This window comes from Mycteria americana, unplaced genomic scaffold (assembly GCF_035582795.1).
Source record: "Mycteria americana isolate JAX WOST 10 ecotype Jacksonville Zoo and Gardens unplaced genomic scaffold, USCA_MyAme_1.0 Scaffold_44, whole genome shotgun sequence".
In the NCBI taxonomy this organism is placed as follows: Eukaryota; Metazoa; Chordata; class Aves; order Ciconiiformes; family Ciconiidae; genus Mycteria; species Mycteria americana.
In genome coordinates this window covers 1286864-1307337 of record NW_027445631.1, presented here as the reverse complement: position 1 = coordinate 1307337, position 20474 = coordinate 1286864, and the positions used below count along the sequence as shown (strand labels likewise).

General features: G+C 35.8%; 1 protein-coding gene across 3 annotated transcripts in view; it reads right to left on the bottom strand.

Annotated features, from left to right (window-relative positions):
* Positions 1 to 17026: 17026 nt before the first annotated feature.
* LOC142403824 (single-stranded DNA-binding protein 2-like) overlaps positions 17027 to 20474 on the bottom strand; it is a 231851-nt gene continuing 228403 nt past the window's right edge. For all 3 annotated transcript variants that reach the window (XM_075490122.1, XM_075490124.1, XM_075490125.1), the window contains 2 exons: positions 20138 to 20236; positions 17027 to 17698 (listed from right to left, as the gene is read on the bottom strand). In XM_075490122.1, the coding sequence (XP_075346237.1) occupies positions 17669 to 17698; positions 20138 to 20236 (129 nt within the window). In that variant the 3' untranslated portion in view covers positions 17027 to 17668. The remainder of the gene's footprint in view (positions 17699 to 20137; positions 20237 to 20474) is intronic.

The window sequence follows — 20474 nt, the reverse complement described above, 5'->3', positions numbered from 1 at the left end:
AGCATTGGAACAGGCTGCCCAGAGAGGTGGTGGAGTCACCATCCCTGGAGGAGTTCAAAAAACGTGTAGACGTGGCACTTCAGGACGTGGTTTAGTAGGCATGGAGGTGTTGGGTTGACGGTTGGACTCGATGATCTTAGAGGTCTTTTCCAACCTTAATGATTCTATGATTCTAGAATACCTTGTCACTGTCATTATCTAGGCTTTCTCTAAGACTATGCTTATTTGTTGTTTGCTCACAGGTAATTTTCACCTCCATTTAACATAGTCCCACTGATTAGGTATTTGGCCCATAATATATCTGTTGTCTGCTGTGACATTAGGAGCTACAAAGCTGTTAGCATCACAGGTAAATGTAAAATCTAAATCTGCTCAAATCTAAACATTTCTGAAGTACCTGGAGGAATACATGCTTGGGGTGAGTGATCATCAGACCTCTCTTAGGCTGTATAGAAATAAGGGTTTTAAAGAAACAGAAAAGGTAACGTCTCTCATTTCTGCTGGGAAACATTATTTGAAGAACATACAGGAGTGTGTCATACAAAATATGCCTGTTGGAAGTATGAGCTGCCCTTCAAGAACAGGAATGGCCATCCAGGGTCCAAACCAGCAATACACATGGCCACCAATTCTTTGGATACTTGGCAAACATACACCTGGAAAGTGAATGAGCTCACAGCCTAAAATGTCCTTTTCCAAAACTAATCTCTGCTTTTGTAAGCTTTTTTTGTCTTGCACTCCAGCTCCTCTCCTTTAACCCTGTCTGCTGAAGTAACTGACTCAAATGTCTTTCTTCCAGTTGGCTTCATGTTGTGGTTTAACCCGGCAGGCAGCTAAACACCACGCAGCCGTTCACTCACTCCCCCCAGTGGGATGGGGGAGAGAATCAGAAAAAAAAGGTAAAACTCATGGGTTGAGATAAAGACAATTTAATAGGACAGAAAAAGAAAGGGACAATAATAATAATGATAAAAGACTATACAAAACAAGTGATGCACAATGCAATTGCTCACCACCCGCTGACCGATGCCCAGCCAGTTCCTGAGCAGCAGACCCCTGGCCAGCTTTTCCCCTAGTTTCTATACTGAGCACGACACCATATGGTGTGGAATAGCCCTTTGGTCGGTTGGGGTCAGCTGTCCCGGCTGTGCCCCCTCCCAGCTGCTTGTGCACCCCCAGCCTCCTCGCTGGTGGGGTGGGGTGAGGAGCAGCAAAGGCCTTGACCAGTGTAAACACCGCTTAGCGACAGCCAAAACATCAGCGTGTTCTCAACATTATTCTCATCCTAAATCCAAACCACAGCACTGTACCAGCTGCTAGGAAGAAAATTAACTCTATCCCAGCCAAAACCAGGACACTTCATTATCTCCTTTCTCTACATTCCCTTATAATCTTTTCATTTCCTAATAGTCTCCATTGGAGTAACTGAGTATTTTACAGTCTTCAGTGTATTTATCCTCAGAAAATACATGCAAGTTTAGTCAGCTATATTGTTCTCCTTTTACAACTGAAAAATTACAGAAATTAAGTTACTGGTCCAAGTTCACAGAGGAGATCTGTGCTGCAGATTAAGTTTCCCAGTTGGAAAGTGCCTTTGGTAGCACAGCAGCCTGTACCAGAACCTCTGGTGTCACCACACAGAAGGTGTTGGCTGGACCAACACTACATGGCTAAGGCAGGCTTTGAGAAGAATCTTTGTGAGACATCAAATTTGTATTTATTGATCTCTGTTGTGGGGAGAGGAACAAATGGTCAAAGGCAGATGGAAGATGCCTTACATACAAACATGTATGTCACTGAGTCTTCAGTGAAATTATTGTTTTGAAATGAGGATTGGTGGTGAATTAGACTGTTAAAAAGTGTGAGTGTTTTAAAAGTTTGGGTAACCAAGTAAGAAATTGGCTCCCCTTCAGAACTGTTCTTTTTTAATGAACTTCTAAAAAGTTTTTGTCAATAAATAATTCACTCTTAATGGTTTGAAGCTTCTTGTGCTGAAACAAAACAGTAAAAACAGCAACAACAAAAACAGGTGTAGTACTGTTTTAAATACATTTACAAAGAAAAACCAGAATGGATACTAGATTTTTATCTCCTGATAACATGCATTTGTAATTGAAGCAACATAATTTTAAAAGCTTTGTGTAGCACAATAACATACCTCATGAGTGCTGTGAAGAACAAGACACAGCACAACAGCTTTAAAGAAACTGTGCCAGAAGAGGTAAGGCACTTTATTAATAAAAGATTAGCTCAGTATTAGATGTGGATAAATATTCTATAAAGTAAAACCATTAGAGCTAGCAAGAAATACTACTCAATTGTACAGTATGTAGACAGTTAGCAACCAGCTCAACTAACAATGTAACTGCTCCTGACCGAAATTTCAGCCAAAGTAGAATTTATTCCAAGAATTATAGAAGAGAGGGCTAGTAAAGGAGCTCTGATTTAGAACCAAAATTTTCCATCATTTAGAAGGTTGTATTCTAGAATAGTGTTTTAGGTTTCTACCAAAATTCTTTCAATATTTAAACAGATATAAGTAAGATTGGACAATTGTAGTATGACTTACAGACTAACATGATAATTGCAACATTGTAAGGTATATAAAAGGCCTTTACAAATATTTTTTTACCAGTGTCAGCAGCTGTAGGACATGCCTCCAAAATATTTCTTTTGGGTGATGTTTTAAATACAGATGTCAGTTACTGAAGTAAATTGACTACAATATGTAGCTCTGTATCTTTATAGACTATATACTTCTATATTCTTGAAAAAAATGTATTACTGCCTGAAGTCATAAATGCTTTAGAGGTTTATATGTTTCTGTCATCACCTCATTTACTCCTGGAAAAAAGGGGGGTTTTGACACAGTTTTTGAAAATACAACTACTTCTTGTAAAATGAAACTTTATTCTAAAATGTGTCCAAAATTGCAAGACACAAGCACCATTAGACAGATAAATAATCATATATTTATGTACAGAGAGCATTGGAACACAAAACAATTATTAATATAATTCTTATACCATTTTAATGAGTATCCATCAATAAAACTTTACAATTTAAAGACTTTTCAGTTGCAAAACAGTTGTAAAATTGTATGTATAAATTATGTTTACTACAATTCTAATAACAGAGGCAAATTAAAATACAAAAATAATCAATACTGCAAATTCAAATGCAAAACCCAAAGTAATGCTGCACAGATACCTATGTACACTGGATGAATTCATGCAGCTAGGCAGTGCAACAAATTAACTCTTTACTTTTACTTATCACAAAATGGAACCACCATGTTGGCAAACAGAAGAAAAAATAGTTTTTGAATAATTCATTGTGCATTTTGAAGTTAGACTTTATAAAATGATTGTTGAGTGATATACTTCTAAAATGCCCCATATGATCTGAGATGCCCCAACTCCTCTGCTGCAAAATAAAATAGAAACAAGAAAAGCTAAAAAAGCCACTGTAGTACAGAGTCTGATATACTGGTACCATCTTGATTGTTTTATTCTTGATATCAGACTTGTTTGCAAGTGTCCATGTCCATAGGGACATACATTACTCCTTGCTATCAAAAGTAAATCTTTCCCGCTCCAATGCTATCTCTATAAACTGAATCTCACATGATTCTTAGACTGCACTGTTTTAGAGACACAGTTGAGCTTTGAAAAAAGAACTCTTAAATCCCTATGAATTAGAGAAAGTAAAATGGTAGATAGAGAGATCTCTTTATTCCTGAAGCGCCTATCCCTAATTGCTTTGATTACATAAACACAGAATACTATAAAAGGCTTTTATGGCTTGGATGAAGTTTCTGCTAATTTGTTGGGCAAGCACAAAGCCCATGTTTCTCCACAGAGCTTGCCTTTCACAGTGTAGAAGGCTACAGACTATTTTGGTTGGTGAAAGGAAGCCAAGCCTCAGGTAACTACATAGAAAAATACTTCAGTGGTGAAAATATTTCAGAAATAATGAAACAAAATCTAAAAAGAACCTCTTGAAAACTGATATCTTGTGTAGCTGTGATGCTAAAACATGGCTGTTCACCTTTCAGTTTTTGCATTGGTTGGTATATCATAATCAAACGTATATACAACTGAGATTCATACCTCATCAAATATTACTCGTTAAGTGTCAAAATTAGATGAGATACAATTACACAGTGACAGTTTTATCTTAAAACCTTGAGTGATAAGCCCACTCAGTGTTTTCACTAGCAAGTCACTGCTAAATTGCTACATTTCTTTGATTTCTGAAAAGATATTAGTTTACAGCAGCCTGTAAACTACTACAGAGTTGCTCCCTGCTCCTTTGCGCTTCCAAAACTCCCTTTCAAGCCAGCAATAACTTTTAAGTTATTGGGAGTTTTGAGCAAACAAGGGGTGCAGAACACCTGAATTGGGTGAACAGCATAGCAATTTATTTATACAGCAGCATTTCTAAATTTTCATTATGCAATCACATAGAGAGAAGCTAAAAGACAGCATGCACTGCAGTGACATGACATTGTGCTTGCATCTGGTGGAGAATACTATAGCATTTTCACCTGGGAAAATATAAACATTAGCCCCAGAAGACTCAAATATCCAGTATTAATGAAGCCATCAGCTACTAGGTAGTAAATACCTCAAAAGAGGGAAGAAACTTGTATGCTCATAGCTTAGATACTGAAGCTGAAGAGAATTACAAAAGCACAACACAAGCCTAGATTTCTTGTAAATTATATGTATATTCACATACTTTTGCTTAAACCACCTCAAAATGCTGAATGATAAAATAATAACTGAAACTATAAATGTTAATTGAAAGTTAAGCACTAAAAATAAATGACTGCTGGAGAAGATAACTCATTAATTCCTATTTTTCTATACTTCCTGGGTGGTAAGCATGTCCACCTCTCCTCTGTCGACTGACAAAGCCCATTAGCATATTCAAGAATATTGTGATCTACCAAGAATACTGGAAGAATATCAGATGATAGAATTGTTTTATGCATCTGAAAAGTAGTCAGTAAGTGGCTACCACAGTAATCTTTCCCCGTTGCAACAGTTTTACCTTTGTCCCAGAATTCACTGAGAACCCAGAAATAGTAACAGGAAATTCATACCTATTTTCATGCAAGGATGATGCTAGGATAATTCTTAAAGATAATATTTTGGTTAAGTTCAGCACTTAAAATACTGAACAGTAGAGCAGGGATTGTACTAGCATATCATAAAAAGCATTTCTCAATTTTTGTTTTTCATAGCTACAAAAGATACATATCATTTTCAACACTGAATGATTCACAACTCAGAAAATAAAGCAAACATATCAATATTTCTGCTGTTAGACTCACAAAAGAAAATTACACCTACTTTTTGTGATGAAGTAATATGGTAACTTTGGAAGCAGCTGCCCTGTCTCAGGATCAGCTGAGAGAATGCGGACACTTCATGAAGGTGAAAAGGTACAAGTTACAATATTCATATTTTTCAACCTCAGCTGTTCCTCAGCTCGCAACAAGAACTGGTACAATCATTGTTATGATTTGGTACCAACAGTTAATGAAGAAGGATAGCAAGTTGAACTAGAATAAAGTAGGTGTATGGTGCAAGCCTGAGGTGGAACCAGCTATAAATGGGCTTTGATAATCCAGACAGTAACGCTGTCTACAAAGAACTGGTCTATCTAAAACTAGGCAATTTCCTCATCTCCAAACCAGGATGTGAAATCAGATATATATATTTACAAGAAGCTTACAAAACCCATAAACTACCATTACTGCCTTGATTCTCACAATCCTGTTATGAGCTTCTAGATTTATTTTTTAAAGCTCTTAGGAAAGGTATATTTACCCACCCCTAGAAAGAATATGCATTAATATATTTAATTTAAAAGAAGCATATGCTATTGCTGGTGTTGATTCATCTATGCAATGGTTTCTTCAAGTGTTGCTTTAAGTGAATGAATCTGTGCAGTCAAAGACTGCTCATTTAACAAATAAAGGTCAGAATTTCTAGGCAGGGGTAAACCCTCCAGAAATGTTCAAACAAGTCAATTGAATTTTCACCTGTTTATAAAAAAAAGGAAGTAAAGGAGGAGACAACAGCAAACTATGGGGGCAGAAATTTAATGTTTGAGATTGAAGGATTCAGAAAATTATCTGGAAGTCACACAGATTCAAATTCTTAATAATTGCATTATTCTTGCCCATTTGAGCCTATATGAGGCTCAAATAAATAGACTTTTGTATAAAGGAATATGAGGCTAAACATAAACCCTTGAATTCATCCCACCTAATTTTAGGCCTTTAAAAGCATTCAGGATTCACCAATGGAGAGGGCAATTGATGCCATAACGCAATCTTCTGGAGGCATCTCTTTTTCTGTCCCTCCAGGGACTTACTGAGGAAACCTAGGCAGCTAATTTTTCGGCAGCTAAAGTTAGGGTAGGATGAATCCGGACACAGTGTGGAATACAAACAAATACGATCTAGTGGTATAATATTACCATTACAAAACAGCCTGTAATAGCATTAAAGTCTGAGGCTCCAACCCAGATATGCTTTGTGGTTAGTGACCCATATGATCCATGTCTTTGCAACTCCCCAGTCTTGCCAGGAATGTTTTTAAGATAAACCAATGAAGCTTGATTTTATGACCTTGTTTCCCTTGTTTGGTCCTTAGACAAGAAGGTTTCTTTGAACACCAGAGATTCCCAAGAGTTGTGCTATACTGGACTTCAGAAGCACTTTCTGCAGGGATGCTCTCTGAATATACAAATGCAACATCAGAGTTGTATTTTAGTACAACAGAACAAGCATCACCAAACCTCTCAGCACTTTAATAGCTGTGGAAAATAGTTGTATATTTCAAAAAGAATGCTTAGAAAAGGGAAGCCTTCAGTGGAAGGTCTGTTTTCTGACACAGTCAAAAGGCTTCAAATAAAGATGGTACAATTCCTTCCAGGGATTGCAGCTGGCATAGTGTCGATAAGTCATTTAGAATATGATTGTTGTCAAGCACCTTGTTGGATCTCTCATCAACACAGACTGCTGCCCTTCTGAAATGATTTAAGAGGCTGCTTTTAAAAGTTACAAACATGGTCTGGAGAAGTTTACAGTTGGAATGATTACTCATCCTAACACAAGACACATGTTGGCATATTTATGAGGTTGTGGAAATTTTGTATTGCCATGCTTTTGAACTCTTTTGATATGGCATGGATTGGCTCTTTGCTGTAGCTGTCAATAATGAAGCACTTGCTGAGGACAGGTAACAACTGTTCTGAATACACAAAGTTTGTGAGACTCCCTCAATATTATCAATATTATTGCTTAAGGTCAGAGGCAGCATCAAGATTTCTATATATTTTTATACATTAATATTTACATTGACAAATTTAATTCCTGCTGATTTGGAATATTACTGAGGTTTTCTTTACTTTTAAAGATTGGATTCGTACATTAGTTTCACTTATGATGGTGAAAGTCATTCTTTGTCTAAAATACACCTACCTCATTGTTTAAATGTGACCTGCAAATACTTCTCCTTAATTAGGATTATGCCCTGTTGTTCTCCATAAAGGGCTCAAGTAATCTGTAAGAACATTTTTTTGACCTTAGCAATACAAGGAATTTATCTACAGTTTGTCTTGGAGGTGTGAGGAATATTTACTGTAAGTACCCAAAGTTTTATGTGAAAGGGTGAAGGTGCAAAGTCACTAACAAAGACTGTCTTTATTCAAAAGGTTAACCTAGTCATTTCAACTATCAACAAAAACAAAACACAGAACTTCAAATGACCCAAGTAAGAATCCCTTTCAACTTTCATGGGTTGTGTTGTCAGCTTTTTCACTCTTTTTCAGTCATCATAAAGTCTTTCAGTCTAGATGGGATTTGAATTTCTGATGTTAGAAACAAGCAAAGAACTCGTATATATTTTCAGGTCTTTGTTGTATATCATGAAATAGCAATATAAATGAATTCATAGTTGGAGTTCTTTTCTTTCTGAGTAAACAGATAAATAATGAAATTCTCCTTAAGACTGCCTCACATAAAGTCTGTGGTACAGAGACAAGGGCACAATATGGAGAAATTGCTTCCTTACCTCCTGCATACCCCAGAGTTGAGTTTCTGTTCCAGCACCAAGTGCAAAAAAGAGATGACAGAGGAAAAGTTAGTATATCTATGCTTACTTAGTGCAAGGAAGCCTGTAGGTTGGAAAATTTCTCTGAGACAGTCTGCTGAAGTTCTGTAGCTTGCCTTGGGCAGGGGACAGTAGGAAGAAAGACTTTCCTTGTTGTGTAGTTCCCTGCACAGCCTGATTACTCAGGCTTTACATAGGCAGCTGCAGCTTGAAAGCATACACTGCACACATTGCACTGAGTCATGAAATGTGCTAAACTGCAGCTGCCTATCGTCTGCTAAAATCTAACCCTAAGCTCTCAAAAAGGATATGAACTGGGTTAAATGTTCTTATGTTACATTTGATTTAATATTCCTGTAAATGGCTTATATATTTGCTGTTTGAAATAAATTATGAAACCACTAAGTGTGCTTAACAAGGCTTTAACTATATGTAAACAGCAAGTTTTGAGGACAGAACAAGTACTATTGTAGTATATAATACAATCAAGCCACCTCTTGCTTCAAAACAAGAATTTACAGTATTTACAGCAATGGTGACAAGGTTTCTTACACAAAACCTACAAGAATTTACAAAATATGCATGGATCACTGAGATTATAATGCCAGCAGTAAAGTAAAAAGTAAATCTCTACATAGAATATCTTGTGCAATGTGAACAAAGTTGACAATAGTTTACCAATGCTTTAAGTAATTCAGATAAATATAACACACCAGCTACCAGATCTTCTTTCTCTCCCCCCCAGAAATGAGTGTTTGCCAAATGCATGTATGACAATCCATAAAAAGTTGTTTTGTTTTTGTGGGTTTAGACAAACATGCACAAAACAGATGCACTGCAATATTTTTGCAAGGGGATACTTGCCACAAAAAAAGCCTTCAAATTTGGTCTTTAAACATATACAGCATACTGATTTACACTTCTCAAATAGCCACTACAATGCTAAGAAAGCTTCTTGTCCTTTTGTCCTGAAAAAAAAATGTTACTTGATTCTCAAATAATAGAAAGCTCCAGCTTCCACTTTGCTCATGCCACTGTTCAAGTCTGTATTTCAGGCCTTGTTTAGGAATTTGTATTACTCTTCCTTAACAAACAGTGTAAATTGTAAATCAAATCAAAACTAGGAGTTAATTAGAAAAATGAAAATACATCTGGGAACAGCTTACAACCACTTTTGAATGTCATGTTTCTAGACAACAATTTAACAAACTCTGCTTTTTCTTTTTGCTAAACTTTTCAACATTCTATGTGTTCTTGTTAGAGATGGACTTTGACATCTGCTGAAAGGGTACTTGTACTTTGCTCATCGGTAACAAAAGGTGTGGTCTGTGGATATTGCAGCCCCTTGTCCATAACCTTCTGTCTAGATCAAGAAACCTAACCCTCATGCAGTCTCTTGGCTGGGGTGTACAGACTCTGCAGGCTGCACCTCCACATTAAAAAATAGAGGAACTACTGAATCGTAGCTCTCAGTTTTGTTGCTGTCTGCTGCTAACAAGCTTATATTTGATAACATACTTTTCAAATTCTCCTGGTAAATTATATCTTTAGTAGATTTCTAATTCAATTAAATATGCTTTATGTGGATTTTATTTTCTTCCATTCTGCATGGCAAATATCAGCTTTTGTTTCAAGTCATTTTATGCCATTGTTAGAAATCATCTTGACTAATGCATAAGCCTGTGTGATGCTAACTTTCCTAATATCTAACACTGAGGGCTCTCAGGATCTTGCACAGCCACTCCTTATTTGCTGTTATGCACAATGTCTCTAATGAAATAAACTATCTATCTGTAGTAGGACTCTATTTACAGATGGAAGAACTTTCCATATGTTTGGCATGGTATAATTAATGGGAAAATCCAAATGAGAGAGAAGAAAACATTAAGATTAAACAACAGAAATAAAGCCTGCAAATATTCAGTTCATCCAGTTGATAATTTGGCTCCTCACTGATTGGAGCAGGATTCCATAGCAATAATTCTTCATATCAAAAGTGATTACCAATGATTTCACTCTATAGGGACAAACATAGACTTGGTCATGGTTATTGTTATAATTCTCTCCTATTCTGAGAACTGTATATATCTCTGTAACAGACCAAATGTTTGAATTGGATGGTCTGTTTTCGAGTTGTGGTGGGTTGACCCTGGCCAGCAGCTAAGCACCCACACAGCCCCTTGCTGACTCTCCCCCAACCTGCCAGCAGGATGGGGGAGAGAATAGGAAGAACAAAAGGGAGAAAACTCATGGGTTGAGATAAAGACAGTTTAATAAGTGAAGGAAAGAGGAAAAGAACAAGTGATGCAAAGGCAATCACTCACCACCTTCCACAAGCTGATCAATGTCCAGCCTGTCTCTGAGCAACAGCCACCTTGGAAGACAAAAAAACCAACCCTCCCTTCTTCCTCTATCCTCAGTTTTTATTGCTGAGCATGATGTTACATGGCATGGAATATCCCTTTGGCCAATTCATATCAGCTGTCCTGGCTGTGTCCCCTCCCAACTTCTTTGCCCACTCCCAGACTACTCACTGGGGGGCAGAGTGGGAAGAAGAAGAGAAGGCCTTGATGCTGTGCAAGCACTGTTCAGCAATAGCCAAAACATTGGTGTGTTATCAACACCATTTTAGCCACAAATGCAAACCAGCACTATATGGGCAGCTATGAAGAAACTTAACTCCATCCCAGCCTACTCAGTACACTAGTACATCAGGGTACTGAGAAAATGTGCAGCCTTTCAAAAAACACATTATCAGATGATTCCCTATGAAAACTAGTCCTAAACTACCAGAATTTTCTGTTAGTAAAATTAAGCCTCTTGTTTTGTCATTGTAAAATCTTATGGGAGTCCCTAGACCTAATTGCAATACTGTAGAGGTTCTTAAGAGAATAGCAAGGTAGTGTAAGAATACCTTGTTACTGAATGAACAGTTGGGTACACTTTGCAGATATATTATCCAGTACTTAATTACCAGACTCTGTGAACAAGCCTGCTTGACCACTCAATTACTTTTCTGAGAGATACAAACAAAAAAACTTACACAGCTGAGGGGCACACTGAATCATCCATTAGATACAATGAAAACACAGAGTACACAAATCAAACTTCACTTTTTGTGAATTGAGCTCTTATGAAGTCATACATATCAGATGTTAGGAAATCCAATTTTGGGGATGTGTAAGGAGCTTTCAACATAAAGTCCACTTTTATTATTCATAGAAGATATGTAGTAAATCTTGTTTTGATCTGATTTCCCCAAAACCATGTCTTTCAGCAAGTATTTACGATGCTGAATTCAAATGGAAAAAAGGTAATATGTTTTCTTAATTTCTTATGCACATACATAGAAATTAAATAGTGGCTAGAAAGTGACCATTTCAAATTATAAATGAAAACTGTATTTTTATTAAATGTGAAAACATGTTCAAGAAAACCTTTATACATTTTTATGGCAAGTTTTCCCATTACATGAGAGGCTTCCTTACATATTTCAAGCTTAAATGAAGAAGAATGACCAAATAGAAGTTTGGACTAAAATTGCAAAGCTGTTAGCTATGTTGAGGGAAACTATGACTATACAATTTAAAACAATATGAAAGGACAAGTTCACAAAAATAGTTCATGTAGTAGTGAACAATGCTCTAACAAAATAAGAAACAGAAGAAAGCCAAATCTGTTCCACATATCAATACTTTCAATACATAAACATACTCCTGCATTGGCAAAATCTTAAAAATAAAATAAAATAAAATAAAATAAAATAAAATAAAATAAAATAAAATAAAATAAAATAAAATATCTGTTTAGGGAAGACTTAACTTGAGCTTCTAGACTGTCCATGCTCAAACATGGTTTAAGCCTATTAGCAGTCCCACTGTTCTGAAAGTACATACTTGTATTCTTAAAATATGTTTAAAATTAAGCATGTATAAGCTTTATTTCAAACAAATGTGAATGTGTTTGCAGGATCAGAGTTTTAATGTGCTGAGTAGATCATCCATTTACGTGCTCTAAATTTGTTACCATAATGTAATATTTCCAATGTCACAGCACTGGCAGACAACTTGCATGCACTCAAAGCAATATTTTAGATAAGGACTTTTTGCCTCTGTTTTTCAGGTTGAAACATCATTTTGTTAATTTTTACACACCTTTTGCATTTTGCTCTATACTATATACATCTGCCAAATAACGTCACACCTCAAACTATATATTTTGTTCAGTTCAGGGTGAAATCCTGCAAAAAATGACCTTATGCTAGTGGTTTCATCAGAGTTTCAGTAGGACAACTGGAATGAACAGAAGCTTATAGGATGGAGTCAATAACGTCAGGAAAGTAGAGGAAGTTGCACACACTAAAAGTTTAAATCTAACTCATATATACTTGAGTGTACTGAATTTTTATAGTTGTTTCATACCATTAAATCGTGAATTAGGTCCTTAGTGTGATCAGTTTGAAGAGAAATGATCTGTCACTGTGGTAAGAGTTTTTTGGTTTTTTTATTCGAAAGACATGCTTCCTTCCTTAGGGCCCAACCCATCCTTAGGGCCCAACCAAACCCATGCCTGTTTGGAATGGGAACTGTGGTTATACCATCACTTACAGTGAATTAAAGAAAAATAAATTTACCTATAGAGATCTTTTTTCATCACTAAACTCTATTTTATTATATTCTTCAAATGCAAATGTGTAGGGTCAAATCTTGAAGAATTCAGCCCATATTTCACAACAACAACATCAGAGATATCTAGGAACAGGAGATAATACTTAAAAATAATTAACTGGTCTGAGAAATAGAAATCAGTGCAACATTTATCAGCTGAAAATTCATTTTAACTAGTAAAGAGGAAAAAAATTAATAAAATGTACAATGCTGAATATTGTAACAGCTGGTCCCTCATTAAATTACCCATCTAATTCCAAATCTTCTTCACATGCAGTGTTTCATTTGCTAGCTACAGAACAGGGGAAAATTCAAATGATTTTTAGCCAGTTCAAGAAGCTATTCTTCTTATGCAGAGATTCTAAATTGCTATCCATAAAGAAACAAGCTTCTATTCACTTCTTCCTAATTTGAAGTATTTAAAATAAATAATTAGTCTACACATTTCCCATTGTGTTTTCAAGGGAAAGTGATGGCTGGGTGTCTTCAGAGGACTGGTCATGGGATATGGGGAACAGGCTGATAAGTCTGAAAGATGTTACAGTATTTGAATACATAACACATTGGTGGCCTAGTCTCCAATCAGGCTTCCAAATAAAAATTGGCAAATGTGGCCATAAGCAGACTGCATGACAACTTACTGATCTGGGAACTGACCTGTTCTGTCACTTTGAAAAGCCAGTCACTCCTAGTCAAGGTTGGGGCACATTCCACTGGGCAGCATAAGGTGTGTCAAAGACTAGACTCGAGGGTATTGCCATGTTTTTCACATGCACCAAATTTAGTCTACAATAGAGGGGGGAGAACACTGAGTTCAACTGTAGTTTTTCCTCATGCTCAGGTTATTAATAAAATAATGCAACCTATGCATACAAATATCCATGTATTTTTTAAATGCACATCAGGCCACATATTTTACTTGTGATTCATACAGCTTCTTCCTTGCCCTGTTCTTGTCTATACAAAACTTACATATGGAAATAAAATCTCGGTATGAATACTCCTTTTTGTGGGTTTATGCAGTAAATAAAATACTGGATACATTGTAGCAAATCATGACTTCAGCTGATTTCTACAAGGCCAGAATTTTTGACAGAGTTCTTACAGTAAGAGAGATCCATTATTACACTATTTCTGCTATTCTAAGATTTCATCACTTCTGTTTTAAAAAGCCTTATTTTCACCTTGTATGAAAGACTCATTTAGAGAATCATGATATATTTGTTTCTACATTAAAGAGAAAAATCTATTTAAAAACCCAGTGTGGAAAAACTATCCTGTACCACTTCAATTACTATTCCTCACAGAGCTGGACAAATTCTGATATTATCAATAACGTTGTTGCATAAAGACAGAAATAAACAGCAGTTAAATTACATGTTGATCTCTAGTGCATTAGAAATATAAGCAAAAAAAATCAGTGCTTAGAAATAACCTTTCTTTCCATATTAATACTCCTATATACAATGAAAATCCTACAGGATTTATAAGCAAGAGAACAAATGAACAAACAAAAAGTTCTATGCAAATTAAAAAAACCAAAGGGTTTACTCATAGTAAGTGGAATATTTAGCACATAAAATTGTTTTCTATGGTTCAGCTGCAGAACCTATGTATAGTTATAATCACCTGATCTTACCAATGTGCATGTAAATAACTTTACTCATGTATGTAAACATAGGTTCATTCCCTACAAAAAGCAAGGTGATTAGGTTTACTTACATCTGATAAAAATTCTAATAATAAGATATGCACTGAATATTCAAGTAGATGTCCTGAAACTAAAATCTTGCAAGCTTACACATATTTTATCCCACCAGTCTATGGGGCTACCTAGGTATGAAAAGTGCTGGGCATACTTAGCAACTTGCTATATCAGGGCATAGAATGCTAGCCTACAAGAAGCAGGGCTCAATCCTGTTCTTTTTGAAGCCATCAGCATATATACCGAGATTAACACTGTAAGATCAATGCAACAATGTTAAATTTAATATAAATGTTTTGGAAAGGAAATGGAAAGGGGAAACAAAGATATGTTGGCAGTAAGAAAAATTGTATAGAAGGGAGTTCAAAAGAATTACAGAAGAAAAATTATGTGACTGAAAGGATGTTATGCTCTTGTAGTTAAATTAGGTTAACATATTTTGATAATACTATTCAGTATGTGTTGGCAGTTCCATTTTAAAGGGCATATTATATTCTGTGTTCTTATTTGCCCAGTTTTAATTTAATGATCAGATTTTTTTCCTTAACAGGTGCCTATAAGCTAAACTGTTGCAGATAGCAACAAATTCAAAAAGAAAAAAAGTTCCGTTTCTGATTAGTACTAGATCCTGATTCAGCTTAATTTTGCCAGCATGAGAAGCTCCAGTGGTGGCATGCACTCTGTTTTGTAAGAGAGCCCTCAGTGATGCCATCAAAGCCAGTTGTTGCATGGTCACTGGACACACTGCTTGCCTGCAGGAGCCCTCACTTGGCTTGGGACAGTACAGGGTGTTCCCCTAGGGATACACATCAGACCCCAGATGTACTCAACAGTGTAAGAGCTCACTTGAGGGCACACTTACCTGATGTGTAAATGGGCTTTGGCACTTGATGCGTACTCCAGACATATCCATCTATCTTAGTCCATTTGCGGTGACATCATATGACTGAAACTGGGCAGAATAGAGTCCTAAAGTCCTTCTTAGAAGGCTACCACCAAGGATAATATAGATGCCAAATGTAGGCTGCAAGCATGCCTGAACTTTGCACTACTTATGGTAGAAGCTGGGGTGCACAGGAGACGTAAGCCACTGAAACCAGTGGTATTAGTGACAACAGTCAAGTTCAGGATTTCAGGTACTGAAATCTCATTTTATCTTTTTATAAATCAAATACATCAAATTTATCTTTTTATAAATCAGTAGGGGCTTCTGGCATCTTTTGAGACAGCAACAAACTGTTTTCCAAAGACAAACAAATGAATTCGGCCTTCATAATCACTGGGAATAAAGTCAACAAAACCATATAATGACTATCTAGTTTATGATTACAACTGATCAAAGTAGTTATTATTAACAAAAAGTAATGACACCAAAATCTTTTACATTTTGAACGTAATTTTAAGACCCTGTCTCCAAGAGTTTCACCTTTGAATAGTCCTAACGAGAGTAAAAAGTATTACATCTTTTTATTTTCATATATATATTATATATAAAAATAAAAATTAGGAGATTGTAGTTCACCTTACACATCCAGTTATGTGCATCTACCTTCACAATGAGCCCATTACATACAACTCTTCATCACAATTTCATGAAAAAAAAAAATCTCCTTACAAGATTGCATAGACATATCATATCTCAGAACTGTTTCCCCTAAGTGGCTCTTCTGTATGCAAAATCCAAGGTAAGATCTTTGCTCTCACTACACAATTGCGAGCTTTCATTTTCTTGGGGGAGCTGGAAGTCATTAGGAACTAAATTTACTATAATCTTGGTTTTAGAACTTTGCTTGAGGAGACAGGGGACTGCTTCTAGAAGCTTTTCCTTTAAGGACATACCCCTTTTCTCCATTCTCTTCCAAGCTTTCATGTTCAATACGCCAATCTCTTTATGAAATGGCTCAGACCTTTGTTCCTCTTATGTTTATAGCAAAAGATAGGACCCTCACAAGGCTAGTAGTCATAAAAAGTTCACCCAATCATTTTGGTTCACAAAAATGACTGCTTACTGGAAAGTTGCAGGGGTGGGGTGTTTCAGCCTGATAAACCTAGTAAAAAAAACATATCGAAGTACCAGAGTGATCTGATTTTCTGAATGGGCTTGGGAGATACTGTTTATAATCAGGCTTATGGATTGTTATGATTCAGTTGAGAATCATTGAAAAGGGGAAACATAATGGTAAATTGTTAGAAAATATTTCAGTAATAAGGACTCTACTGTATTTCCACTACCAACCCTAGGGAAGATCATGCTAAATAGAAAACTCATTTCCAAGGGCAGAAGAAGCCCTGATACTTTATTGCTAGATTCTATAGCAATTGGAGCTCACTTACAATAAACTTATAGTACTCTATATAAACTGAGAAGCTTGTATCAAATTCAGGCTTCCATTTAAAATAGATATTGCCGATATTAGGCTTTAATTAAAGAAGAAAAGTAACCTTCAGTGCTTATTTTTTTAAAGGCAAAGTATAAAAAAAAATCACCAAACTAGGTGAAAATTATTAAATTTCTCCAAAAATTATGCTTTCTTCTATTTCTTGAGACAATACAGTTTGTGATTCACAGGGTAACTGGTATCAAACACAAATTAATGAGAGCTCTTATAAGCAATTTTATTCCTATCAATAATGGCAGACATTTACAAAATCAGAAGAATTTTTGAGATCACCTTAAAAAATAACTTATAAAGCAGTGATATATGCAACATAAAACAGTTCAGGAGGGAAGAAGGAAAGCAAACTTTAGTAATTAAAATGTAAACATGAAAAAACCCCAGATGTAATAAAAGTCCCTACTCCTCATTTCTACTTAAGATGTCATGTGACAATATTTTACAATGTCTTGCAGGTTTATATATGTATGTGTGTGTTTCTATATCACACACACATATATACATTAACCTATATATTTACATAGACAGATAATTGTTTGCAGTTCCATCTTGGGCAATTCTGTTACGCCACTCTACTGTTGTCTTGATGTGTTTGGGACCCAATTTCTTGGAAAAACTAGGGAGATGGTAGGAAAAAAAAATGGTGGTTCTGATTGCGTCTGAGATCCTTTTGTTAAACTGTACACTGGGACAAATAATTTTCTTCTGTAGTAGCTCTCTGAAGAGAGCCAACTCACTGTGGTCTTCATGAGTAGACTTGGTAACAGATCACACACTCATTGTCATGCTAGGGGAGTACTGAAAAAAAGAGGAATCCACATTTTAATGACAGTTCTTTCCCAGGTGACTAAAACCACTTTTGGACAAGAGCAATGAGTTTAAATGTCAACATGCTATTTGAATTTTCTCCTAAAATTGTACTATAGCACATGCTAAGGCTGTAGTTAATTTTGTGGTATCATAACTTCTGTTATACTTCTATCATTATGTAAAAATATAGCTATTGCTGATGAAATCAATTCACTTGACAGTTTCAGTGTCGGGCACTGCTACTTGGATAGTGTGATGAATCAATATTTCACTGATGCTTTTTATGCCTTTTACTGGTCAATTTTGGCTACTGGAGGGATTTAGCTGGTCAAGATGGCTGGTCTCAAACAGACCAGCTACATTTGTGATCACTTGAACCACATAACTATTTTGAAGGGCTTTTTACTACTTGATGGGAAAAAGGTGAAGATATGTCTGACTGGAATTAAACTAGGTTTTTGGCTTATTTTTAAATTCTGTATTATAGATTTTATGAGGCAAACTGAATCAAGTATCAGTGGTTATTCTTTATGTGAACTGAAAATTCAATCACCATATTACATTATTATTTTAACACAAATTGAACTGCAGCCCTTATACAAGCTATAATTGACCTCAAGTTAGCAATACTTCATTACAAATAATCAATGGGACACCACAATGCCTAATAAAAATGCACATTTATATGCTTATTTTAATTTGTATTTCAATTGAAACTTATAGACTGCAGAAATACTTAATTGGCATAAAATCTTCTAAGTAGATGAAAATGTTCAAATGCAAGAAATAATAGTGTTATGAAAACTGATACAAGAAACAGAAAGATATTAATTTGCCTTGGCAAAAACAGATATGCAATAAAAAAACCTACCAAAGCTAGATTTTTGAGGTGGCCATTTCTAAGTGTCAAAACATATTTGGAAAAAGCATTTTGGATGGGTCTTCTCTGTCATATAAACTGCATAGAATGGACCACTTGGGTAAAATCCATTTTGTCCCATATCATGTCTTTGATGGTTTGTCTGCTTTAGGGCTTACTCCCGTCATGTGCTGAGCCCTCTCATAGTGGGCCCAGCAAAGCTTATCTTACTAGTTGGGTCCCAGATTCATTCAGGTAGGAAAACTAGGAGTATGCTTACTACCAGTAAGTAGTAAGCGTCTGAGAAAACTAATTTTCTTTTGAGTACAACTGATGTCCTTCTTTCAATGAGTTTGGTTTGGTGAACTGGTCTGCCCGCTGAATCAGACTGTTTGTCCTCAGCACAAGTAAAGCATGCTGAGTTGAGAACTAACATGGACTACCATGACCAAGGATCACATTTAATGGAGATTTTTGTGGCTACTGCTTTTTCTGCAGATTTTGAAACATCGGTCTTTTTGCTTTGTACACATCAATTTTCTCCAATACTCCAAACAATCTGAAACGTGCCCTCTTTATGAGGACACAAATAGCTAACATGCAGAAAATACTCCCTCTTCTTCTCACCAGTTTAAGAAGCAACTGCCCCCCCAATCTGATTTTCATGAAATTTGCCATGAACTTTGACTGTTGTGTCATCTAAGAGAAACTGTTTAGTCTTCATAATTTTTGAGCTAAATATCACCACTGGCATAGTTAATGGAGTTGCACTCACTTCTGAACAGCAGTGATTTCCAGTAAGAATAGAAGTGTTGAAGTCACTCAGCACTTCTGAAAAATCAGGCCACTTCTATATAGGAACCTAAACATGGATTTAGAAACCCAACTTCAGGCACATGAGTATTAAAATACTAGTCTTGCTTTGTAATGTTTTTTATACCATGTTTTGCTGCCTCAAACATTCTCCATTTTAAAAAAATATAATTTTTCCCTGAATGAACACTAGAGGTCATATTTGCTTTCTCTGCTCTAAAAGCATGCTACATCTTCTCAACGTAAGATCTCTTGGTGCTCTAATTATATACTTCACTGTGAATCTTGTTCTAAAAGACATCACTGCCCTGCAAAATACATGGTTCAGGAGTCAAAGTTTGAAAAATCAAAAATTGAAACACTCAGATGTAAAGATCTGCCAACTATGTGTATCTAGGCTGTTCAGATATTGCCTGACAAATGCCCATTGTGCATTACTGAATATGTATGGCATAATTATTACTGCTTGACAGATTAAACTTTCATTGACAATTGACCTCTTAATCTAGAAAAAGAGCTTCTGCAGTAAATCTACACTTCCCACATTTTTAAGTTTCAACTCAACTTCTAACAGTATTTGGCACAATTTTTTAGTGAATCAATACTATAATTTTAGAAGCTAGTAAAAAACCACATAAGGCACAGCGTTGCATTACAGGTACACTACAAAACTGTTTGTTCTGGCTGTTATTTTTCTTATTTAAAATAAAAGTTCAGGGATAAAGTTTTGCCAAGTAAAAAACTACTTTACTTACGCTCTCACTCTGAAAAGGGTTTAGGAAGTTTCCACCCATCTCACCATCATCCCTGGGAGTGCCAGGCTGATTACTCATGCTCATATTACTGGGAGAGTTCTGTTAAACAAGATTTTAAAATACAGATGAAACATTAAAGATTTCAGTTCCTTTCCCAGCTTCACCTAGCATGTCAAAAGAGTATCTATACAATGCACTGGAATTTCTGAACTTGAAAGATAAGTCTTTGTAGAGTTCTATATGTTTCAATTACTAATTTTAACCTGCAAAGAAGTATTTTCTCCTCTGAAGTAACAACTATTTACCTGTAATTCTTGTTTTCAGGCTATAGCCAGCA